This window comes from Myotis nattereri (genome assembly GCF_964212035.1).
Source record: "Myotis nattereri genome assembly, chromosome: 5".
Classification (NCBI taxonomy): domain Eukaryota; kingdom Metazoa; phylum Chordata; class Mammalia; order Chiroptera; family Vespertilionidae; genus Myotis; species Myotis nattereri.
In genome coordinates, this window is record NC_138080.1 from 77199343 (window position 1) to 77224476 (window position 25134).

At 38.8% G+C, this 25134-nt stretch overlaps 1 protein-coding gene across 1 annotated transcript in view; it reads left to right on the forward strand.

Moving 5' to 3' along the window:
* SEC24A (SEC24 homolog A, COPII coat complex component) overlaps positions 1-25134 on the forward strand; it is a 63319-nt gene that overhangs the window by 33668 nt on the left and 4517 nt on the right. Inside the window, exons 12-21 of the mRNA XM_081090972.1 lie at positions 8936-8991; positions 10095-10301; positions 11974-12094; positions 13618-13776; positions 16704-16877; positions 17730-17840; positions 20870-21045; positions 22382-22519; positions 23546-23650; positions 24538-24630. Of these exons, the coding sequence (XP_080947098.1) occupies positions 8936-8991; positions 10095-10301; positions 11974-12094; positions 13618-13776; positions 16704-16877; positions 17730-17840; positions 20870-21045; positions 22382-22519; positions 23546-23650; positions 24538-24630 (1340 nt within the window). The remainder of the gene's footprint in view (positions 1-8935; positions 8992-10094; positions 10302-11973; positions 12095-13617; positions 13777-16703; positions 16878-17729; positions 17841-20869; positions 21046-22381; positions 22520-23545; positions 23651-24537; positions 24631-25134) is intronic.

The window sequence follows — 25134 nt, forward strand, 5'->3', positions numbered from 1 at the left end:
TAATTCAAAAAGACATATGTTCCCCTATGTTCATTGAATCAGTACTTACAAAAGTAGGATATGGGAAACAACCTAGGTGTCCATCAATAGATGAATGGATAAAGAAGATGTCGTGTGTGTGTGTGTGAGTGTGTGTGGTATACACACAATGGAATATTACTAATCAGTAAAAAAGAATGAAATCTTGCTATCTGCAACAACATGGATGAACCGAGAGGGTATTATGCTAAGTGAAAAAAGTCAGATAGAAATGGATGCATAGATGTAGAGAACAAGCTGATGGTTGCCAAATGGGAGGGGGTGGAGAATGGGTGAAATAAAATAAATATATATAATAAGTAAAAATTTAAAATAAAAATGGTACAGTGCTATTAAAAATAGTTTAGCAGTTCCTGTAAAAGTTTTAACACATTGTGATCTAATCTACTTTCCTGTATATACCTAAAGGAATTGAAAGCAGGTACACCTAACAAACACTTGTATGCCATTGTTCATAGTACCATTATTTTTTAAAATATATTTTTATTGATTTCAGAGAGGAAGGGAGAGGAAAAGAGAGATAGAAACACCAATGAGAGAGAATCATCGATTGGCTGCCTCTTGCACTGGCTCCACTGGGGATCGAGCCCACAACTGGGGCATGTGCCCTGACCAGGAATCGAACCTCCTTAACATTCTGGTTCATAGATTGACGTTCAACCACTGAGCCATGCCAGCTGGGCACAGCAACATTATTTACCAAGGCCAAAAGGTGGAAACCACCCATCAACAGATGAAAGGGTAAACAATATATATATATAATGGAATGTTATTTATTCATCCTCAAGAATGAAATTCTTTTTTTATGATCACTTAAAAAATTGATCATAGAGAGAGGAAGGGAGAGAGAGAGGGAAAGAAACATCAATTGGTTGCCTCCTGCACTTGCCCTGACTAGGGATTGAACCCACAGCCTTTTGGTGTATGGGACAATGCTCTAACCAACTGAGTCACACTAGCCAGGGCAAGCATGAAATTCTGACTTATGCTACATACATGGATAACCTTGAAAACACTATACAAAGTGAAATAAGCCAGACATAAGAACAAATATTGTATAATTCCACTTATATGAGGTACCAAGAACAGAAAATTCATAGAAATTGAAAGTAGAATACAGATTACCAAGGGCTGGGTAGGAAAGAAGAATAGGGAATTATTATTTAAATAGAGGCCTAGTGCACGGATTCATGCATGGATGGGGTCCCTCAGCCTGGCCTGTGCCCTCTCATAATCCGTGACCCCTTGGGGGATGTCGGACTGCTGGGTTTCAGCCCGATCCCTGCAGTCCAATATTCCCCCCGCCCCGCCCAGGGATATAGCAGTGCTGAAGCAGCAGGCAGCTAGGTAGGAGCCCCAGCCAGGGCTAGGCACAGCTGTGCTGCTGCTCACTCCAACCCCGCTGTGCCTGCTGCTGCCACCACTGCTCAGTAGCACTGCCGCAAAGGCAGGAAAGGCTCCCGCCGCCACAGCTGCACTCGCCAGCTGTGAGCCTAGTTGAGTGGTGCTCCTCCTGTGGGAACGCACTGACCACCAGGGGACAGCTCCTGCATTGAGTGTCTGCCCCCTGGTGGTCAAAGCACATCACAGCAACTGGTCGTTCAGTCATAATGGTCGCTTAGGCTTTTATATATATAGATGGGTATAGGATTTCTGTTTGGGGTGTTGAAAACTTTTGAAAATATAACAGTGATGGTTACAAACACTGTGAATGTCTTTAATACCACTGAATTGTACACTTAAAATGGCAAGATGATACATTTGTTATATTATGTATGTTTTACCACAATTTAAAAAATTAACTTAAGTGTGAGACTAAAAATATAAAACTGTTAGATGAAAATATAGAAATAAGTCTTTGTGACCTTGGATTAGGCAGTGATTTCTTAAGATATAGCACCAAAAACACAAACAAGAAAAACATAGATAAATTAGACTTCTTCAAAATTAAAAACTTTTGTGTTAAATTCAAAGGACACCATCAAGAAAGTGAACTGAGCCCTAGCTGGTTGGGCTCAGTGGATAGAGTGTCGGCCTGTGGGCCAAAAGGTCCTGGGTTTGATTGCAGGAGGCAACCAATCGATGTGTTTCTCTCACATCAGTGTTTCTCTCTGTCTTTTCCTCTCACTACCACTCTCTCTAAAAGATCAATGGAAAAATATCCTCGGGTGAGCATTAACAACAAAAAAAAGTGAACTGAGAATCCATAGAATGAAAGAAAATATTAGAATGAAAGAAAATATTTGTAAATCATATATCTGATCAGAGAATTACATCTAAATTATGTTCAGAACTACAACTTAATAAAAAGACAAATAACATAATTAAAAATTGGGCGAAGGAATTGAATAAACATTTCTATTCACACAACAGTCAGTATTCTTTATATACAGTTGGCCATTAAGTACTTGAGTTATCAGGGAAATACAAATGAAAACTGCCAGATGCCACCTCACATCAGTTAACAAATTTTCAGAATGAGTTTTCATCTCTGAAAATGTCTGTAAATGCACTATGAGTATTGGTTTTGGGGTTACACGTAAATTTTAGTGAGTAGGCAAATTCACAAGTAAGGAATCCATGAACAATGTAGATTGAATGTACCTCTTTAAAGGGCAGTAATTGAGGAGAGCTTGCTTCTGTTTTGGTTCTAAATATTCACAACAGATCACCCCCTTTTACCCAGATACTTTTTTAGCATAAAGTAAAATCTAAACAGGTAATTCTCATGGTGGGCCAAGTTGTGAATTTACTGTTGTGTTCCAGCCTCTCTCAATTTTATACATGACCTGATAGATGGAATATCCCTTGCTGGATGTCACATAGAAGAAGAAGAAAAAAAGGACTTCTGGGCAAGATGGCAGCATAGGTAAACTCAGTACTCCACTCCTCTTATAACCACATCAAAATTACAACTAAACAACAACCATCATTCAGAACTACCTGAACCCGGGCTAAATGGAAGTCTTACAAATAGGGAATTAAAGAAGAAGGCATATTGAGGCCCATTAGAAGGGGCTGGTCCTAAACTCACAGTTGGTGGGAAAAAATGGGAGGGATAGCTCGGCTGCAGAGGTCCCCCCTGAGGATCAAGGGGTCGCCAGCCCAGGGTTGCAGTGCCAGGAAGAGAAGTCTTCATAACTCCTGGTTGTAAAAAACAGTGGGGATTGAGGATGAGGGAGAAGGAGGGCTATTGGAGTCTTGGGCAGTTCCTTTTAAAGGGCCTGCACACTGACTTGCTCAGACTCACTCCCTCTGAGCTCCAGGACTGGAGCTGCAGCTTTAAAGGCACCAGAGAACATATGGGGAGGAACTGAATTGTCCAGCCTCAGGGCAAGAACTTGGGGGCAGAGGCAACTTTCTCCCAGACAGAAGTGCTAGCAGAGGCCATTGGTCTTTTGATGAGCCCTCCCCCCCACAGAGCCAGCAGGCAGGCTTCATATCTAAAACTCCATCAATCTGGCTCACACTGTTTACCCTGCCCTGGTGATTCCCTGAGGTCCTACCCCACTCATCTTTTAGCCTTTTCAGTAGGAATGGCCTATCTTGGATCATGCTTCAGATTTTCCTAAAATTAAGCATACACTAACTGAAATGAAGAATAATTTACAGGGAATCAACAGTAGAGTAGACGAAGCTGAGAATCAAATCAGTGATTTGGAATATAGAAAGAACAGAAAGAAAAAGAAATTTTAAAAAATGAGATAGTGTAAGGAGCTTCTGAGACAACTTCAAGTACATTAATGTTTTCACATCATGGGGGTGGCAGAAGAAGAGAACAAGAAATTGAAAACCTATTTGAAAAATTTATGACAGAAAACTTCCCTAACCCGGAGAAGGAAATAGACATGCAAGTCCAGGGGAAGTACAGAGTCCCAAACAAGATGAACCCAAAGAGGCCCACACCAAGACACATCATAATTAAAATGCAGAAGGTTAAAGACAGAATCTTAAAAGCAGCAAGAGAAAGACAATTAGTTACCTACAAAGAAGCTCCCATAAGATTGTCAGCTAATTTCAACAGAAACTGCAAACCAGAAGGGATTGGCACAAAGTATTTAAAGTGATGAAAAACGAGGACCTACAACCAAGATTATTCTCCCCAGCAAAACTGTAATTTAGAATCGAAGGACAGATAGAGCTTCACAGACAAAAAAAGGTTAAGGAGTTCATCACCACCAAACCAGTATTAGATGAAATATTAAAGGGTCTTGTTTAAAAAGAAGAAAAAAAGATAAATATCGAAAGAAAATGGCAACAAATATATATCTGGCAACAATTAAATCTTAACAAAATAACAAGCAGAACAGAAATACACTGATAGATACAGAGGACATTTTGACAATTCAAAATGGGAGAGGGGTTAGGGGGAAGGAGGGTGAAAAAGGTGAAGGTATTAAGAAGTCCAAATTGGTTTTTATGGAATAGTCATGGAGATACAAAGTACAGTTTAGGGAATATAGACAATAATATTCTAATAACTTGTCATGGTTGTGAGATTTATTGGATGATCACTTATTAAGTTATGTAATGTCTAATCACTGGGCTGTATACCTGAAACTAATACAATTATGTCAACTGTAATTGAAAAATAAAAATAACTTTGAAATAGAGGGGGGGGAAAAGAAAGGACAGTAACAAATATTTTCAAGGATGTGGAGAAATTGGAACTCTCTTACACTACTTGTGGGAATGGCAAATGGTTCAGCCACTGTGCAAAACAGTCTGTCATTTCTTCAGAAGTAAACATAGAGTTCCATATGTCTCAGCAGTTCCACTTAATATTCAAGAAAATTAAACCCAGTCTACACAAAAATGTGTACATGAATGTCCATAGCAACATAGCCAAAAAGTAGTAACAACCCAAATGCTCATCTTTTGCTGAATGAATAAACAAAATGTGGTATATCCATACAATAAAAAGAATAAAATACTGATGCTAGAACATGGATGAACCTTGAAAACAATATGCTAAGTTTAAAAAAATCAGTCAAAAAGGACCTTGTAGTGTAACTCCATTAATATGAAATGTCTAGAATAGGCAAATCTAGAGACACAGACTGGAAACTACTTAGAGCTGTGGTAATTGGCAGAGAACTGAGGAGTGACTGGTAATCAATGAAGGTTTTCTTTTGGAGATGAGGAAAGTGTCTGGAATTAGTTAGCGGTGACAGTTGTGCAACTCTGAATATATTAAAAATCACTAATGCCCTAACCGGTTTGGCTCAGTGGATAGAGCGTCAGCCTGCCGACTCAAGGGTCCCAAGTTCGATTCCGGTCAAGGGTATGTACCTTGGTTGTGGGCACATCCCCAGTGGGGGGTGTGCAGGAGGCAGCTGATCGATGTTTCTCTCTCATTGATGTTTCTAACTCTCTATCCCTCTCCCTTCCTCTCTGTAAAACATCAATAAAATATACTTTTTTGAGACCCCAGAAATCGACCCAAACCACTATGCCCAATTAATATTCGACAAAGGAGGCAAGAGCATACAATGGAGTCAAGACAGTCTCTTCAATAAATGGTGCTGGGGAAAATTGTACAGATACATGCAAAAAGATGAAACTAGACCACCAACTCACACTATACACAAAAATAAACTCAAAATGGATAAAAGACTTAAACGTAAGACTGGAAACCATAAAAATACTAGAGGAATCCACAGGCAGCGAAATCGCAAACATATGCTGAAGGAATTTCTTCTCTGATAATGCTCCTAGGGCAATGGAAACTAAAGAGAAAATAAACAAATGGGACTACATCAAAATAAAAAGCTTTTGCACAGCAAAGGAAACCATCAACAAAACAACAAGAAGACCCACTACATGGGAGAACATATTTGCCAATGATACCACCAATAAGGGTTTAATTTCCAACATTTACAGGGATCTCATGAAACTTAACAAAAGGAAGATAAACAATCCAATCAAAAAATGGGCAACAGACCTAGATAGACACTTTTTGAAAGAGGACATACAGAAGGCCGAAAGACATATGAAAACCTGCTCAAAGTCACTAATTATACGAGAGATGCAAATCAAAACGACAATGCATTATCATCTCACACCTGTCAGAATGGCTATCATCAACAAATCAACAAACAACAAGTGCTGGAGAGGATGTGGAGAAAAAGGAACCCTTCTGCACTGCTGGTGGGAATGCAGACTGGTGCAGCCACTGTGGAGAACAGTATGGAGCTACCTCAAAAAACTAAAAATGGAACTCCCATTTGACCCAGTGATCCCACTTCTAGGAATATATCCCAAGAAACCAGAAACGCCAATCAGAAAGGATATATGCACCCCTATGTTCATAGCAGCACAATTCATCATAGCTAAGATATGGAAACAGCCTAAGTGCCCATCAGCAGATGAGTGGATTAGAAAACTGTGGTACATATACACAATGGAATACTATGCTGCGGTAAAAAAAATGGAACTCTTGCCTTTTGCAACAGCATGGATGGAACTGGAGAGCATTATGCTAAGTGAAATAAGCCAGTCAGAGAAAGATAAATACCACATGATCTCACTCATTTGTGGATTATAGAGAACAACACAGACTGATGAAAAGGGACATACCCAAAGACTGAGAAACAGCGATCAGGCTATCAATCCCCAGAAGGAAAGTAGGGGAGGGCGGGGGTAAGGGGAAGAGATCAACCGAGGGACTTATATACATGTATATAAGCCAAACCATGGACATGGACAACAGGGGGATGGGAGCATGAGTGTGCGGGGCTGGGGTGGGGGGGAAGGTTGGGGGTTAATTGGGGGGGATGAGGACACATTTGTAATACCTTAACTAATAATAATAAAAAATATATATTTTTTTTTAAAAAAAAATCACTAATTATATCTTCTACAAGGGTGAATTATATCTCAATATAACTTATTTGAAAATTTTTTTTGCTAATCCTCACCTGAGGATATTTTTTTCCATTACTTTTCAGAGAGAGTGGGAGGGAAAAATGGAGGGGGGAGAGAAAGAAAGAGAAACATTGATGTGAGAGAGATACATTGACTGGTTGCCTCCTGCACGCATTGTGACCAGGGCAGGGAGAGAACCTGCAACCCAGGTACGTGCTCTTGACCAGGAATCAAACCCAAGATCCTTCAATGTGCAGGCCAATGCTCTAATCACTGAGCAACACTGGCCAGGGCAAAACTGATTAAAGTTTAAATTTTTTTTTAGAGAGAATTCAGGGAACTGACGGAGGGGAGAGAGAGAGAGAGGAAGAAAGAGAAAGAGAAACATTGCTGTGAGAGAGACACTATTGGTTTCCTCTCGCATGCACCCCAACAGGGCCAGGAACTGAAACTTCAATCCAGATGTGCCCTTGATCAGCAATCGAACCCATGACCCTTGGGTGCATGGGCTGATGCTCTAACCACTAAGCACACCACCAGGGCTAAAGTTTGTGTTTTTTTTAAGGACAATTTTTTAAAACATTTTTTATTGATTTGAAAGAGAAAGGGGGGAGAGAGAGAGAGAGAGAGAGAAACATCAATGATGAGAGAGAATCATTGATTGGCTGCCTCCTGCACACCCCCTACTGGGTTGGGGGTGGAGATCGAGCCCAGGCATGTGCCCTTGGCCCTAATCGAACCTGGGGACCCTTTAGTCCACAGGCTGATGCTTTATCCACTGAGCCAAACCAGCTAGGGCTAAAATTTTAATTTTAAAAAAGACAGGAAAGAAATTGAAACAGTATATTTTTTATATGACAGCTAAAGTAAGTACTTAATGTTTCAAGTTAATTGTTGGTATTATTTTTTACAAGCATTAAAATAAAGCTTATTTTTTTGTAATAAAAAACGTTACACTAATATAGATATAAGACCCCTCATAATCATCCACCACTACCCACATTTCCTTCCGTTTGTTCCAGTTTGCTTCCTTTTCAGGAAGATAATTTAATTTGTTAGCAAGAATAAATTTGAATACTGAGAAGCTCATCTGATGTGGTCAGTTAGCATATTTTCTGATTTACTTGATTTTGTTGTCCCATAAGTAGTGGTACTGGTGGACACCTTCTTTATGAGAAAATAGCTGCTTTTTGAGTGACGGTCTGTCAGTGGGCTGTGTTATGCTTATATTAAAGACATGGTATTCTTTCTTGTATGTCAACCTGTTTTTAATTATTATTATTGAATTGAGAGAGAGAGAGAGAGAGAGACATTGATATGAGAGAAACATCAATCTGTTGTCTCTTATACAAACCCTGACTGGGGATTGAACCCAAAACCTGAGCATGTGCCTTGACCAGGAATCGAATCCTCGACCTTTTGGTGCAGGGGACGACACTCCACCAACTGAGCCACACTGGCCACGGCTTTTTTTTTTTTTTTTAATAAGTGGTTTTTTGGCTGGCTTTCAGGGCTAAGCAAGAACTTTATAAAGTAGGGTTCTGAATTGTTGCCTTCAACCTAAGAAGCAGCACTTGTGCAAACCCTTACTGAGTGCTTGTGAATCAATAGTTTCTAATAGTTTCTATTTATCTTTTACACGGGAACAATTAAGTTCCAGCCCTAGCCAGTTTGGCTCAGTAGATAGAGCGTTGACCGGCGGACTGAAGGGTCCCGGGTTCAACTCTGGTCAAGGGCATGTACCTTGGTTGCAGACTCCTCCCTGGCCTGGCCCTGGTCAGGGTGTGCGCAGGAGGCACCCAGTCGGTGTGTTTCTCTCACATCGATATTTCTCTGTCTTTCCCTCTCTTCCACTCTCTCTAAAAATCAGTGGAAAAATATCCTCGGGTGAGGATTTAAAAAAAAAAAAGAACAGTTAAATTCCAATAAATACCTAAATCATACACACACAGACATGTGCTATAGTGGAGGAGGAGGTGGTTTTGGGACACCTTTAACAATTTTTTAAAAAAATATTTATTTATTTCAGATATTTTTATACCTATGCCGGAGAACTTATTAGTAAATTTAAATGAAAGTAAAGAGGTAAGACACATTTTCCTATCCAACATGTTTAATTGCAATATTGAAGGAATATATTTTTTAAATAAATATTAAGTAAAATTTTGCTTCTTTCTGTGACATTTCTAATATGTGTAGCATTTTATATTTTGATATTAGTTAAAATTTATCAAAAGAACTACTCTTGACTTTGCCTTTGAACTGATTGCTTTTAAGTCTAATGTAGCAAGTTATTTGTAGTTGGGTAGAAGATGAGCCTATTCCATTAAGGACGAAAACCTGAAGGAAACCTGCCTTGCCAGCCACTTGGGAAATCGGGAGGGTTGCTGAGATAAGCTTCTGGTCACTACACAGAAGCACTTTAGTTAGGCTGCTTTCAGTGCCCTGTGCTTTTCTGATTCACAGAGTGTCATTGGGGTCAGTGCAGAAGAAACACTTATTACCTGCCTGGAAATTGCCATGACATAATACAGTGAGAGGTGAACAGAATGTGTCTGAAGGGGGGATGTTGTCTACCCTGTATATGCATATATGCCGTAGGGGTAACATTTTAACTAGCAAGTCTATGGTCTCAGCTGTTGGCAATGGTGACTTCGCCATAGTGCGATATATTTTTTCCTATTAACTCTCCCTATTTGTACATCCTAACCTAAATAGGTAGTTGTTTTTCATTTTGTTTTTCTTTTTTTGTGATTATTACTAGTTGGCAAATTTACTAAATATCGTAGATTTTGCAGTAGGGAAAAGTTAAACTCATTTTGGAACTAAAAAGAATACAGTGTGTAGAGGTGATTGAGAAGGCCATATTTCATGGCATTAAAAGAAATCAAATCTCTAAACTGTGATGGCTCTTTTGGATATATTTTGGACTTATAGTCTTGCTGGACTACTTGCATGTGCAAGAACTGTAAGGCCGCAATTTTTATTTGTCTTGCTTGCCAATTTATAATGTTTATTTAAAATGACTTTCTTGTTATTTGACCTACTTCATTGTTTACTGTACTGTCTGTAGATTCTCTGACCATCATCATGACTCAGTGTTTTGTCTATTGTATTAGTTACTGGCTTTTGTAAAAAAATATTTTTCAATTGTAACACTCTTGAGTTTTCTTGCTTTATTTCACAAGCTTGTCCAAGATTTACTGAAAAGTTTGCCACAAATGTTCGCCAAGACTCTGGAGACCCAGAGTGCCTTGGGTCCTGCACTTCAGGCTGCCTTTAAGCTGATGTCCCCAACTGGTGGTCGAATGTCTGTCTTTCAAACACAACTCCCAAATCTTGGAGTAGGAGCCCTGAAACCACGAGAGGAACCCAACCAAAGGTCATCTGCTAAGGTTAGAAGGTCATCAAATCTATGATAAGATTTATATTGGTGTTCTGTCTCTGATCATAGAGCTTGTTTTTGTTTTTTTTAATTTATATTTCAGTTGTGGAGAGTAGGGAATATGAGAAAATAGGTAAAGTGTTTCTTTCTTATATAGACTTTTCTGTTTTATTACATTACTAGAGGCCCGGTGCACAAATTCGTGCAGCAGTGGGTCCCTCGGCCTGGCCTGTGGGATCAGGCCAAAACCGGCTCTCCGACACCCCCTAAGGGGTCCCAGATTGCGAGAGAGCACAGGCCAGGCCAAGGTACCCCACCGGTGCATGATCAGGACCGGGGAGAGACATGGGAGGTTGGCCAGCCGGGGAGGGACCACGGGAGGGCTCCAGGGTGTGTCCAGCCCATCTCACTCAGTCCCAACCCGCTGGACCCCAGCAGCAAGCTAACCTATTGGTCAGAGTGCCTGCCTCCTGGTGATCAGTGCACATCATAGCGAGCGGTAGAGCAACCTTAGCATATCATTAGCATATTAGGCTTTTACTATATAGGATTTTCTACCTGATTCACTCTTACCTTATTTTTAGATCTTTAGCATGCCATTAGCAATGCAGCCTGCCTTTAATGAGAAAGGCAGACTAAGAGAATAAACTTGCTAGGGACAAAGTAGAACCTGAGTGATCAGTAAAAAATGCTCATAGTTTGGTATGTTGACTGCTATGCATTACTTTTGAGCATCTTATGTTTATAAACGTAGTTTGAGATATATGTTTCTCAAAAAGATTATGAGAAGTCATATGCTATAATGATAATGGTGTTGGTCCTGGAGTCAGTCTAAGTTCCACTGCTTTATAGATGCATGAGCTTGAATAGTTATTTAATTTCTTTGCCCCTTGTTGCCTTTATATTTATAAAAAGAAAATAATGATAGTACCCATCTCTTATGGTAGTTAAAAGGGCTAAATAGGTATTACATATGAATTTTTAGAAGCATTTCCAGTATACTATTTAATAGATTATTGAAATTAGTATAATAGTTTTCTTTTAAAGTCAAACAAAAGAAAAAATTCTTAAGTAGAAGATGTTTCTTATTGAAAAATTACAAATATCCTCAAGCCAATGGGTTTTGTTAATATCTTGGTATGTATAGATAGAAATTTAATTATAAAATAAAGAAATTTAAATTCCAATAAATTATTATTATTATTGATTTCAGAGAGAGGAAGAGAAAGGGAGAGAGAGAGAGAAACATCAGTGATGAGAGAGAATCATCGATAGGCTGTCTCCTACATGCCCCCACTGGGTATCAAACCTGAAACCCGGTATGTTCCTTGATCAGAATCGAACTGTGATCTCCTGGTTCATTGGTAGATGCTCAACCGCTGAGCCACAGTAGCCAGGCTAGAAATTTAAATTTTATGACAATTTTTTTTGGTAAGAGAACATTTATTTGGTAAATCACAGGAATAGAAGAGTTAATTCCTAGAAGAAATGGGTTTAGGAAACAAGTTATGCAGGTAAAGGAAGGGCCCTTGGAGCTTGGGAGTGAAGAAGCTAATGGTGCCTGGGGCAAGGAGGGAAAGGAAAAGGGAAAGGCATGGCATGCTCCCCGGAGGGAAAGTGCCTACATTTTATAACAATTTAATGATTTAAAATTTTTTCTCCTTTTAATTTATTATTAATAGGAAATTCACTTGACACCATCCACTGACTTCTATAAGAAATTAGCTTTGGACTGTTCTGGTCAGCAGGTCGCTGTTGACTTATTCCTTCTCAGTGGACAGTATTCTGATTTGGCTTCTTTGGGTAAGTTTTCCCTAATGATTATTTTTCTCAAATGAGTGTCAAAATGATATTTATATAATGATATTCTAAATAGGAGACAAAGTGAAAGGAATTTTTTTTTTAATATATTTTATTGATTTTTTACAGAGAGGAAGGGAGAGAGATAGTTAGAAACATCAATGAAAGAGAAACATCGATCAGCTGCCTCCTGCACATCTCCTACTGAGGATGTGCCCACAACCCAGGTACATGCCCTTGACCGGAATCGAACCCGGGACCTTTCAGTCCGCAGGCCAACGCTCTATCCACTGAGCCAAACCGGTTTCAGCAAAGTGAAAGGAATTTAATGTCCTTGGGAGAGTTAGTCAGGTTAGTCCAGTGGTCGGCAAACCATGGCTTGCGAGCCACATGCGGCTCTTTGGCCCCTTGAGTGTGGCTCTTCCACAAAATACCACATGTGGGCACACGTACAGTGCAACTGAAACTTCGTGGCCCATGCGCAGAAGTCGGTTTTCGGCCTGGGCGAGTCTATTTTGAAGAAGTGGCGTTAGAAGAATTGGGGATACGTTCTCTGAGGTTGACCCCTCAGATTGAGGACATTTTTAGCAAAGGCCAGCTTAGGAGTACCCTAATTAAGTTAGTAACAATGTACCTACCTATATAGTTTAAGTTTAAAAAATTTGGCTCTCAAAAGAAATTTCAATCGTTGATATTTGGCTCTGTTGACTAATGAGTTTGCCAACCACTGGGTTAGTCTATTATAAACCCTACTAGAGGCCCAGTGCACAAAATTTGTGCACTTGGGGGGAGGGCCTCAGCCCAGATTGCGAGAGGGCACAGGTCAGGCCAAGGGACCCCACCAGTGCACAGTTGGGGCTGGGGAGGGACGTGGGAGGTTGGCCAGCTGGTGAAGGACCACGGAGGGCTCCAAGGCGTGTCCAGCCCATCTTGCTCAGTCCCAATCAGCCGGACCCCAGCAGCAAGCTAACCTACCGGTCAGAGCGTCTGCCCCCTGGTGGTCAGTGCACATCATAGCGTGTGGTTGAATGGTATTAGCATATTACACTTTGATTGGTTGAATGGCCAACCAGACGACTGGACACTTAACATATTAGGCTTTTACTATATAGGATAGTCTTCTACTTTAAAAATTTATAATAGAGAAATTTATATGCTACTATTTAAAAGAATGAAATATTCCTTTTTAAAAAAATATTTTTTTATTGATTTCAGAGAGGAAGGGAGAAAGAGATAGAAACATCAATGATGAGACAGAATCAATGATCGGCTGCCTCCTGCACACCCTCTACTAGGGATTAAGCCCACAACCAGGGCATATGTGCCCTTGACCAGAAGCAAACCTGGGGACCTTTAGTCCACAGACCAATGCTCTATCCACTGAGCCAAACCACTTAGGGCAAAATATTCTTTTTTGACGGTACCTGGAGAGGTTAAAGGAAAATTAATTCAAATGCCTGTAGTTACTTTGGTGTGGTAATAGTAGTCAACAGCAGAATTTAAAAGGAGTGTGTGTTTTCTTTCAGGTTGTATTTCTCGGTATTCAGCAGGTAGTGTCTATTATTATCCCTCTTACCACCATCAGCACAACCCAGTACAAGTACAGAAATTACAGAAGGAGCTACACAGATACCTCACTCGGAAGATTGGTTTTGAGGCAGTCATGAGGATTCGGTGCACCAAAGGTGGGGGCACTATTTTTTTGTATTTACGTAGGAGTAAATGTTTCTTATGATACTATATATATATATATATATAGTCTTATCTCAAAATTTGCTCTTCTAAGATATTTTACTTAATCTGATGGAATATGCAATTAAGAGTAAGAAGGAACATATGTTTTTTTAAAGGGACTATTTTGAATATACTAAAAATCACTGGATAGTACACTTGAAAAGGGTGATTTTTACTGTATATGAGTTATATCTCAATGGAAAAAGATTATAATTCCAAAGAACATAAAATATATTATTTATGGATTTTTTAAAATATATATTTTTATTGAGTTCAGAGAGGAAGGGAAAGAGATAGAAACATCAATGATGAGAGAGAATCATCAACTGGCTACCTCCTGCACACCCCCTACTGGGGATTGAGCCCAAAACCCAGGCATGTGCCCTTGAATGGAATCAAACCCGGGACCCTTCAGTCCACAGGCTGATGCTCTATCCACTGAGCCAAACCAGCTGGGCCTAATGTTTATGTTCTATCCCATTCATTCAAGATGGATGGACCTACAAAATGGTTTCTGCAGATTTTGCCTATAAGTTACTAGAAATGTGTATCCCAAAGGTGCTTTTAAAACTTTTTCTATTTGTCAGGACAGAAGCTATTTTATGTGTACCTAATTTTACGTAAGAGTAAAAAAGCTTGCCAACAAACCAGCAGTTGGCCTTCTTTTCTTTTCTTTTCTTTTTTTTAAAATATATTTTATTGATTTTTCACAGAGAGGAAGGGAGAGGGATAGAGTTAGAAACATCGATGAGAGAGAAACATCGATCAGCTGCCTCCTGCACACTCCCTACTGGGGATGTGCCCGCAACCAAGGTACATGCCCTTGGCCGGAATCAAACCTGGGACCCTTCAGTCCGCAGGCCAATGCTCTATCCACTAAGCCAAACCGGCTAGGGCATTTTTTTTTGTTTTGTTTTGTTTTGTTTTGTTAATCACCTGAGAATATATTTTCCATTGATTTATTTTTTATATTTTTATGTTAATCCTCAACCGAGGATATTTTTTCATTGATTTTTCAGAGAGAGTGGAAGGGAGGGGGAGAGACAGAGAAAGAGAAACATTGATGTGAGAGAGTCACATTGGTTGCCTCCTGCATGGCCCAGAGCAGGGCCAGGGATTGAGCCTGCAACTGAGGTACATGCCCTTGACCAGAATCAAAGCCAGGACCCTTCAATCCACAGGCCAAAATGCTCTGTCCACTGAGCCAAACCAGCTAGGGTTCCATTGATTTTTAAAGAAAGTGTTGGGGGAGAAAGGAGAAAAACATGGATGTGTCACATTGATTGGTTGCCTCCCATACATAAACCTGCACCCTAAATGGGAATTGAACCCGATACTTTGGCATATCGGGAAGATGCTCTAACTGAGCTAATCTGCTAGGGCTGATTTATCTCATTCTTTTAAACTTGTAATAGTATTTAGTACAAATACTGAATGTACAAATCATAGTTTGGTTATTTTACTACAGATTGGCATTGAGGATATTTCTAATTTTTTAGTTATTACAGACAAAAACAGTACTGCTTAATTTTTTTGGCACATATCATTTGGTATTTGAATGAGTGTATCTGTAGGATAAATTCTTAGATATGGGATTACTAGGGTCAAAGGACATATTCATTTAGAATTTTTGGTGGATATTGCAAATATATCCTTCAACAAAGTTTTTTGAAAATTTGAGTCTTCACCTTCATTTAAGAAGATATCTCACCCTCACTAAATACTGTGTATTATCTAATACTAGAGGCCCGGTGCATGACATTAGTGCACTGGGAGTGGGGGATCCCTCAGCTTGGCTTGCACCCTCTTGCAGTTTGGGATCCCTCTTGCAGTCCGGGACCCCTCACTCGCTCTTGCATTGTGCGTCTGCCCCTCCCGCCCCCATGGTCAGTGTGCATCATAGCGACTGGTCGTTCCGCCATTCAGTCTATTTGCATATTAGCCTTTTATTATATAGGATAGGATCATTCTGTTCCAAATTCCAGGGTATAGGTTGCTTTTCTCCACACTTCCAAGTAATTAACTCAATCCTGACACTATCTACCTGGAGATAGAATCAGATTTCACAGGTTAAACCCCCCAGGCCCCCAATCCCCTCATCGTAATACACACATACACTTTAGAAACTAATTTCAAGTTCAGGGTGTTGCCTGTGCTTCTGCCTGACTGGCTATAGATTGGAAGTTTCAACAACCCCCTCCATGGGTTCCGTTAATTTGCTAGAACGGTTTAAAGAACTCAGACATATTTTACTCGTTAGATTACTGATTTATTATAAAAGGATATAACTCAGAAACAGCAAGATGGAAGATCTGCACAGGCAAGGTATAGGGAAAGGGAAAGGGTATGAAGCTTTTGAAGCTCCAATAAGTACTCCACCTTCCGTAAATCTCCAAATGTTCACCAACCTAGAAACTCTCCGAACCCCCCATTCTTTTGGGTTTTTATGGAAGCTTCATTACATAGTCATGATTAATTAAATTATTGGCTATTGGTGATTGATTCGACCTCCAGCCTTTCTACCCTCCCTGGATGTGTCTTGAGGGAGGGGATTGGACTGAAAGTTCCAACCCTCTAATCACATCATTGGTTCCTCTGGCAACCAACCCCCCTCCTTAGATTACCTAGGTACTTTCTAAAAATCACCTCATTAACATAGCAATAGATATCTTTTATACTCTCATTACTTGGGAAATTTTGAGGGTTTTAGGAGCTCTGTGCCAGAAATCTTTGAAGACCAAATATATATTTCTTTTATAAATCTTTTATAAATCTAAACTTTAATTTACTCTCTGCTAATCTGATAAGTGACTAGGGTAAGATGTAAATATCCATATGTAGGTGTATATAAATAATACTTTATAAATTTTTTTTCTAGGTCTTTCCATTCATACTTTCCATGGGAACTTCTTTGTTCGGTCAACAGACTTACTGTCTTTGCCCAATGTAAATCCAGATGCTGGATATGCAGTACAGATGTCAGTGGAAGAGAGTCTTACTGACACTCAGTTGGTTTCCTTTCAGTCAGCACTTTTGTATACGTCCAGCAAAGGTGAGTATTGTGGCCAAAAGCACATAACATGAGATCTACCCTCTTAACAAATTTTTACGTGTACAACCCAGTATTGTTAACTGTAAGAACAATGTAACAAAGGTAAGTTTTTTTATTTGGTCATGTATTCTCTGCTTTTGATAACTCCCTCTTTGGAAGTAATTACTCATTTCTATTAAGCCAAAACAATATCCCTTATCTTAAGAGTTTTGTTGCTGTTTCTGGTAAAGTGAAAATGTTTGGTATTTATTTTTCTTAACCATTTTATTTAATAGGCATTTATTTAGAGTCTACTTAATGTCAGGCACTGAAATATGTTCTGATGACAAAACAGTCAATAAAACTCAGTCAGGGCATATTCCCAGGTTTCCCGCTCAATCCCTGGTAGGGAGCGTGTAAGAGGCAGCCAGTCAATGAATCTCTCTCATCATTGATGTTTCTATCTCTCCCCTTCTCCCTTCCTCTCTGAAATTAATAAAAATATATATTTTTAAAAAAGACCAGAAGAAAAAAATAAATAAATAAAATAAAACTTTAGAGTTTTCACATTAACATTAAAATTTTTGATACTGTCCTCTACTTACTATTTAACCCTATTTGGTTTTAAATTGAAAAGAAGTGATTTTAGTATAAACTTTTAAAAATATTTTTAATTGATTTTTCGAGAGAGAGGAAGGGGGAGGGAAAGAGAAACATTGATATGAGAGTGAAACATCAATCAGCCTCCTCCCCCACATCCCACACCGGGAATCTAGCCTGCAACCCATGCATGTGCCCCAATTCCTGGCCAGGGCAATAGAACCTTTTTTAATGTAGTTGTCTCTTACTATCACTTTTGTGTTTTCTCCAAAGGTGAAAGAAGAATTCGTGTTCATACTTTGTGTTTGCCAGTAGTTTCAAATCTGAATGAAGTCTTTCTCGGAGCTGATGTTCAAGCAATTTCAGGGCTATTGGCCAATATGGGTAAGAATTATTATCACCTATTGTAAATATTTTGCAGGTATAATAACATTGGAAAAACCCACATTCAGTGATGAGAGAGAATCATTGATCGGCTGCTTTCTGCATGTCCCCTACTGGGGACCAAGTCCACAACCCGGGCATGTTCCCTTGACCAGAATCGAACTTGGGATCCTTCCGTTCACAGGCTGATGTTCTATCCACTGAGCAAAACTGGCTAGGGCTAGTTTTATCCTTTTGTTGTTGTTGTTACTCCTCACCTGAGGATATTTTTTCTGTGATTTTTAGAGAGAGTGGAATGGAGGTGAGGAGGGGGAGAGAGAGGAGAGAGGAAGAGAGAGAGAGAGAAAGAAACATCTATGTGAGAGAGAGATATCTATTGGTTGCCTCCCACATGCTGGGACTCAAACCTGCAAACCAAGCATGTGTCGTTTACTGGGAATCAAACCTGGCACCCTCCTGTGCACAGGCCGACACTCTAACCATTGAGCCATTCAGACCAGGTCTCTAACCATTGAGCATTCAGTTTTGTCTTCATTTAAATAATTAGCTTTAAGGGTTTCAGTATTTTGGATTCTATGTATACCTGCTAAATGACTATTTGAATAAAGGATCTGCTCAGATAGCCTTATCTTTTAAATTTAAAAAGCTTTATTGAGATACTAGAGGCCCAGTGCACAGATTCATGCACCGGTGGAGTTCCTTGGCCTGGCCTGTGCCCTCTCGCAATCCAGGACCTCTCAGGGAATGTCGGGTAGCCTATCAGCCCGAACCCTGCAGACCCAATCCAGACAGGAGGGAGCCCTATCCTGTGTGTTGAGTGTCCCCTGGTGGTCAGTGCACGTCATAGTGACTGGTTGACTGGTCGTCTGGTGGTTCGGTCGTTCGGTCACTTAGACTTTTAGATAGATAGATGATAGATAGATAGATAGATAGATAGATAGATAGATAGATAATTTATATACCCTATCACTCAACCCATTTTAAGTGTACAATTCCTTTGTTTTTAGTATATTTACAGAGTTGTGTGACTATCACCTCAATCTAATTTTAAAATATTTCTATTACCCCCAAACGAATGTCATGCCCATTAACAGTTTTTTGCCCACTTTTTCCTCCTTACCTCATTGGCCTTAGGCAACACTAAATTGCTTTCTGTCTCATAATCAGCCTACTATGGACTTAAGTAACCATTTTTTTACTTAATGCTTAATATTAGTAGTTAATAGCTTTATTATGAGCCTGTAACTTGGATTACAGTAAGATCATTAGACTTGGAGTCATAGAATTTGGGATTGCAAACCAGTTAACTATCAGATATAAGTTTGCAGCCATGGCCAGATTCCATGGGCTAACAGAAAATTTATTAATATCTTCACATCAGTTGCCTCCTTGATGTTTTTTTTGTTGTTGTTTTGTTTGTTTGTTTTGTTTTTGGTCTCTTTCTCAAACACATAGAGCTAAACAGCATTTTAGTTCCTGTTCTTGTTCTCCTTCAGGGAAGACTGCTAGTGGGGGTTCATTTGCTTCAAACTCAAATTTGCCTATAGTTGGGATATTTACCCATTTTCTTTAATGTCTGACTGGGAATATTTTTCTTTAATGGAGTCTGGTGTAGGTTCGAACCACGCATTAGTCTTCCCATAGGTTGTTAAAAGTTAAAGATTATGATGAAAGAAATTTGAAGGTTGCTGCCTTTATTTTTTGTTGAAGCAGTACTTTTTTTTCTTTTATATAAACTGTCAATACTTTTTTTTTTAATTGAAGATCTAATTGGCTTTATTTGTTTATTTATGTGTTTAGTTGTTTTTTAATCCTTACCCGAGGACATGCTTCATTGATTTTCTTTTCTTTTTCATGTTTTATGTTTTGTTAATCTTTATTGTTGAAAGTATTACATATGTACCCTTTTTTTCCCCATTGACCCCTTCTAGCCTGCCCCCGCCCCCTGCCCCAGGCCTTCACCACATGATTGTCTGTGTCCCTGGGTTATGCATATATGAGTACACATTGATTTTCTTAGAGAGGGGAGGGAGAGAGAGAGAGAGAGAGAGAGAGAGAGAGAGAGAGAAGAGAGAAACATTGATGTGGGAGAGAAATGTCTATCGGTTGCCTCCCATATGCAGCCTGATTGGGAATTGACCCCACAACCTTCTTTTCATGGTACATAGAATGACGCTCCCACCTATCGAGCCCCCAAACCAGGGTGAACTAATGCTTTTGGGTAACAGTATGATTATTATCTTTATTATTATTATCATCAACAACTAACTATATGTCAGGCAGTACTGTGGATTATTTTTAAAAGTCTTCACAACAGCCCTAGCCAGTTTGGCTCAGTGGATAGAGTGTGGGCCTGGGGACTAAAGGGTCCCGGGTTCGATTCCAGTCAAGGGCACATGCCCAGGTTGTAGGCTCGATCCCAAGTAGGGGGTGTGCAGAAGGCAGCCAATCAGTGATTCACTCTCATCATTGATGTTTCTATCTCTCTCTCCCTCTTCCTTCCTCTCTGAAATCAATAAAAATATTAAAAATTAAAAATAAAAGTCTTCACAACAATTTTCTTCACTGCTACTAAATTTGGTTGATTCCAGTATGCACATTTTTTCACATTTTATCAAAATCTTTATATTAGAATGTCTTAAATTGATAAAGTCTTAGAGTTACTGTTGAGCAGATAGCAATAGTCTTCATTTTTTTCTTGTGTACAAATTTGGTCATAGATGTTAATAACATTACTTAATTGGGTATATTTTTGGTACTACATGCATTGAGTTTAGTTGTAGTTTGAGAGGCTTTCTTCTATTCATTAAAGAGCTCTTAGAGAATTATTTTCATTATCTGTCATGCTACTCTGTTTATATGTATAGTGCTTTCAGCATTGAAAAAAGTGTTTTGAGTATACAGGATGCATACTATACATATTTCTCTCTCTTAACTCTATCAATCAGTCGAAACTTACTTTTTTTATTCTATGAGGTAGTTAAACTTCTGCTTTATTTTTCTCTTGTCCCTACCCCCATCTCTATAAGCTGTTGACAGGTCTGTGACTGCCAGTCTGAGTGATGCTCGGGATGCCCTAGTGAATGCCGTCATAGACTCTCTCTCAGCTTACCGTTCTTCAGTCCTAAGTAACCACCAGCCCGGACTCATGGTTCCTTTTTCGTTGCGGCTTTTTCCACTCTTTGTGTTGGCTCTCCTTAAACAGGTAAGAGAATCAAAACCAGAAACTACCGCAGTGAAAATGTCACAGGCAAAATTTTTATCCTGTGATCCCCTAAACAGTGTATATATAACTTTATGCCAGCTAAATTTTCTGACAGCAAGGACCATAGCTCTTAACACTGACAGACCACATTTTGTTTATTATTTACTTCTCTCTTACTATGATTTTTGTCCATGAGGACACAATTTTTATATATTTTTTAAAATATATTTTATTGATTTTTTACAGAGAGGAAGGGAGAGAGAGAGTTAGAAACATCGATGAGAGAGAAACATCAATTAGCTGCCTCCTGCACACTCCCTACTGGGTATGTGCTCGCAACCAAGGTACATGCCCTTGACCGGAATCGAACCTGGGACCCTTGAGTCTGCAGGCCGATGCTCTATCCACTGAGCCAAACTGGTCAGGGGCAATTTTTATATTTTTTGTTCACCACTTTGTCCCAGCACCTACAACAGTTCCTAGTACACAGTAGGCATTCAGTAAGTATTTTTTTGAGTGAATAAATGGAACTTTCCTTCTTCCATTCCCCATAGTACTCTTTCTTCTTTCCTAGTGACTATTCACTTACCAATTTAAAATATCTTAACATTTAAAAGTCTTCGTTTATTTATTTATTATAGTCAATGCACTTGTTTTGAGGCATAATTTAATTACTGTTGCCTCTCTGCCTCTTTCTACTCCTTTCCATCACTAGGAAAGCTTAAAATGTTACCTCAAAACTTCATTATTCTCCATGAAGCTAATATGCCAGTTAAAAACTCACAATTACTCATTAACTCTATTCTGCTAAGTAGTTGCTCTCATTTGTGTTATTCTTCTTCCTGGTTGATACGTAAGCTTTGTACATTGTTTAATTTCTCTTAACTGTGGGAGAAACAAAGATGGTTAGATACCATTAATCATCACCCTGCATTTATAGAACACTTAGATCTTTGCTTCTTCAAATGTACATTTAGTTTGTCATCTGTAGTATAACTTTATCCTTCTATGGTGACATTTGTTTCTATCTCATTATCACTATGTGGTAGATAGAGTGTTTAGGTCTATTTCACTGATTAGGAAACAGACACCAGAGAGATCAAATTACTTTGCCAAGGTTAGGTAATTAATTTCTGAAGACTTACAGGTGGTGATATAGCCATAATTTAGCCATAGTCACAATATGCGTGACTTGTTAAAAGATATTTTTCAGAAAATAATTAATAGCAAACTTTCTAATTTTCTCTGAAGATATTCTTTTAACAACTGATATTTACAAAGTTTTATATGTATTTTTAAATACTTTGTTTTGGTGGCGGTGGTTTTTTGTTAACAGAAGTCATTCCAGACTGGGACAAATGCACGTCTAGATGAACGCATTTTTGCTATGTGTCAAGTGAAAAACCAGCCCTTGGTTTACCTTATGCTCACAACTCATCCCAATTTGTATAGAGTTGACAATCTTTCAGATGAGGTAAGGTTACTTCATTTTTTAAGTGGCTTTTATTTGCAGGTTTATAAACCTAATTATATTCAGTACATTGCAGAAATGAGGAAAGGTTTTTTTTATTTTTTAAGCTTTTTATTTTATTCCTTTGGTAGGTCTGTGAAAATAAATTTTGGTTTTGGAGACTTCCTGAAAATAGTGCCTTTATTTAAGTTGCCTAAGACAAATCTCCAGAGCAGATCTAAATAAATGAAGAGATCGTCAGATTGACCAGAGAAACCTATGAGTTATTTATTTAAACAAATTGATCTGAAAGGAGTATTCTAAGAATCAAAATAACATCTAAATACTCAGGTCAATGTTTATGTAACAGTGTTCTTAAATTAAAGAAAATATATTTATCTTAAGTTGTAACATTTTTGTCCTTGATAGGAAATTTACCTGAGTTAAAGTTCCAAGTATCTAAGTGTTAAATCGTAATCTTTCTTTTGAAAATTGTGATCAAGTTAGGATATATATGTTGGAAGTAATATTTTGGTTAAAACCTTTCAAAGTTTAAAGAAGTTAAGATATCTTGCATATAGAAAGGAGAAATTGCCTATGAAATTTGAGTTAATTTTAGCAAATGAAAACTATTGAGCCAGCCACCAGAGGCTCAGTAGTTGAGTGTATGCTGGTTTGTTTGTTTATCCTCACCCAGGATACTTTTTCCTTTGATTTTCTTTAAAGAGAAAATGGAAGGGAGGGAGGAGTGAGGGAAAGAAAGGGAAATATCAGTGTGAGAGAGACACATCGATTGGTTGCCTCGATCAGGACTGGGCATCCAGCCTGCAACTGAGGCATGTGCCTCCCAACTGGGAATCGAACCCACGACCCTTTGGTCTATAGGCCAACACTCTAACCACTGAGAAAAATCAGCCAGGGCTGTTGTAACAAGTGGTAAATATTTTGTTATTTTTTTAAATATGAATAATTATATTTAAAAATTTTTGGTCAATTGTGACTCCATATTACCTGTATCTAACAGCTTTATTTTTGTGTTTAATTCCTCAGGGAGCACTCAACATCAATGATCGAACTATACCTCAGCCGCCTATTCTTCAGCTTTCAGTGGAGAAGCTGAGCAGGGATGGAGCTTTTCTCATGGATGCAGGCTCTGTGAGTAGCTGACTGATTCAGATCCTTCTGTCTGCATATTACCATACCTTCATTCCCCTTAATATCTTTCTTCTTGAACAGATTATATGCTATTTAATTTATATATTTTTTTATTAGCCACCTTCTCCCTCCATAGCATCCTTTTATACAAAGCATAAAATGTCTCATCTTGGTAAATATTAATTATTATTAGTTCAGTTGAGGGCTATACAGTATCATTAAACTTACTAATCATTTTGACCTTTTAAAATATACTCAAAGGTAAAGGTAAGTCAACAACTCACTCCTTTTTTTTTTTTTTTAATATATTTTTATTGATTTCAGAGTGGAAGGAAGAAGGAGAGATAGAAACATCAATGATGAGAGAGAATCATTGATCAGCTGCCTCCTGCACACCCCCCACTGGGGATCGAGCCCACAACCCAGGCATGTGCCCTTGACCGGAATCAAACCTGAGACCCTTTAGTCCGCAGGCTGACACTCTATCCACCGAGCCAAACAGGCTCAGGCTCACTCCTTTTTTTAATTGTATTTATTGGTGTGACATTGGTTAAAAAAATTATGTTTTCAGATATACAATTCTACAATATATCATCTGTACAGAGTGGAGCAAAAATAGGCTTACAGTTCATATAGAAAATAATACAATATTCAATAAAATACAAGAATAAACTGTGGAGAAAAAAAAAGAATAAACTGTGTTTTGCGTATTCACAACTGTAAACCTACTTTTACACCACCCTGTATATTGTATCGTGTGTTTACCACCCCAAGTCAAGTCTCCTTCCATCAGCATTTATCCCTCCTTTACCCTCTTCTGCCTCCCCCCACTCCTTAACAGCTTACTCTTAGGCTACATCTCAAAATGATTTTCTTCCTATCCCCAGGTACTGATGCTTTGGATTGGAAAGAATTGTGGACAGAATTTTCTCAGCCAAGTTCTAGGAGTTCAAAGCTATGCATCAATTCCACAGACTATGGTAAGACTGTCTTATAGTGATTGGAATAGTCTTTAAAGGGCATTTCAAATGTGGCAAAACATGAATAGCCCATTTTAAAATCATGGCATACTAAATTTTTTTTCCAAAAAAGAAAATGTCCCCACAGATTCTCTTCCAATTGAAAATACTCAATTTATGTTTTAAAGGTATTTTTAAAAATGTTTTTATTGATTTCAGAGAGGGAGAGGGACAGAGAGATAGAAACATCAATGATGAGAGAGAATCATCAACCAGCAGCCTCCTGTGCGCCCCCTTCTGGAGATCGAGCTCGAAACCCGGGCTTGTGCCCTGACCGGGAATTAAACTTTGACCTCCCGGTCATGGGTTGACGCTCAACCATTGAGCCACACTGGATGGGCTCAAAGGCATTTTTTAGGTTATTTTGTATCATTGACTTATCTTTTTTAAAAATATTTTTATTGATTTCAGAGAGGAAGGGAGAGGGAGAGATAGAAACATCAATTATAAGAGAGAGAATCATTG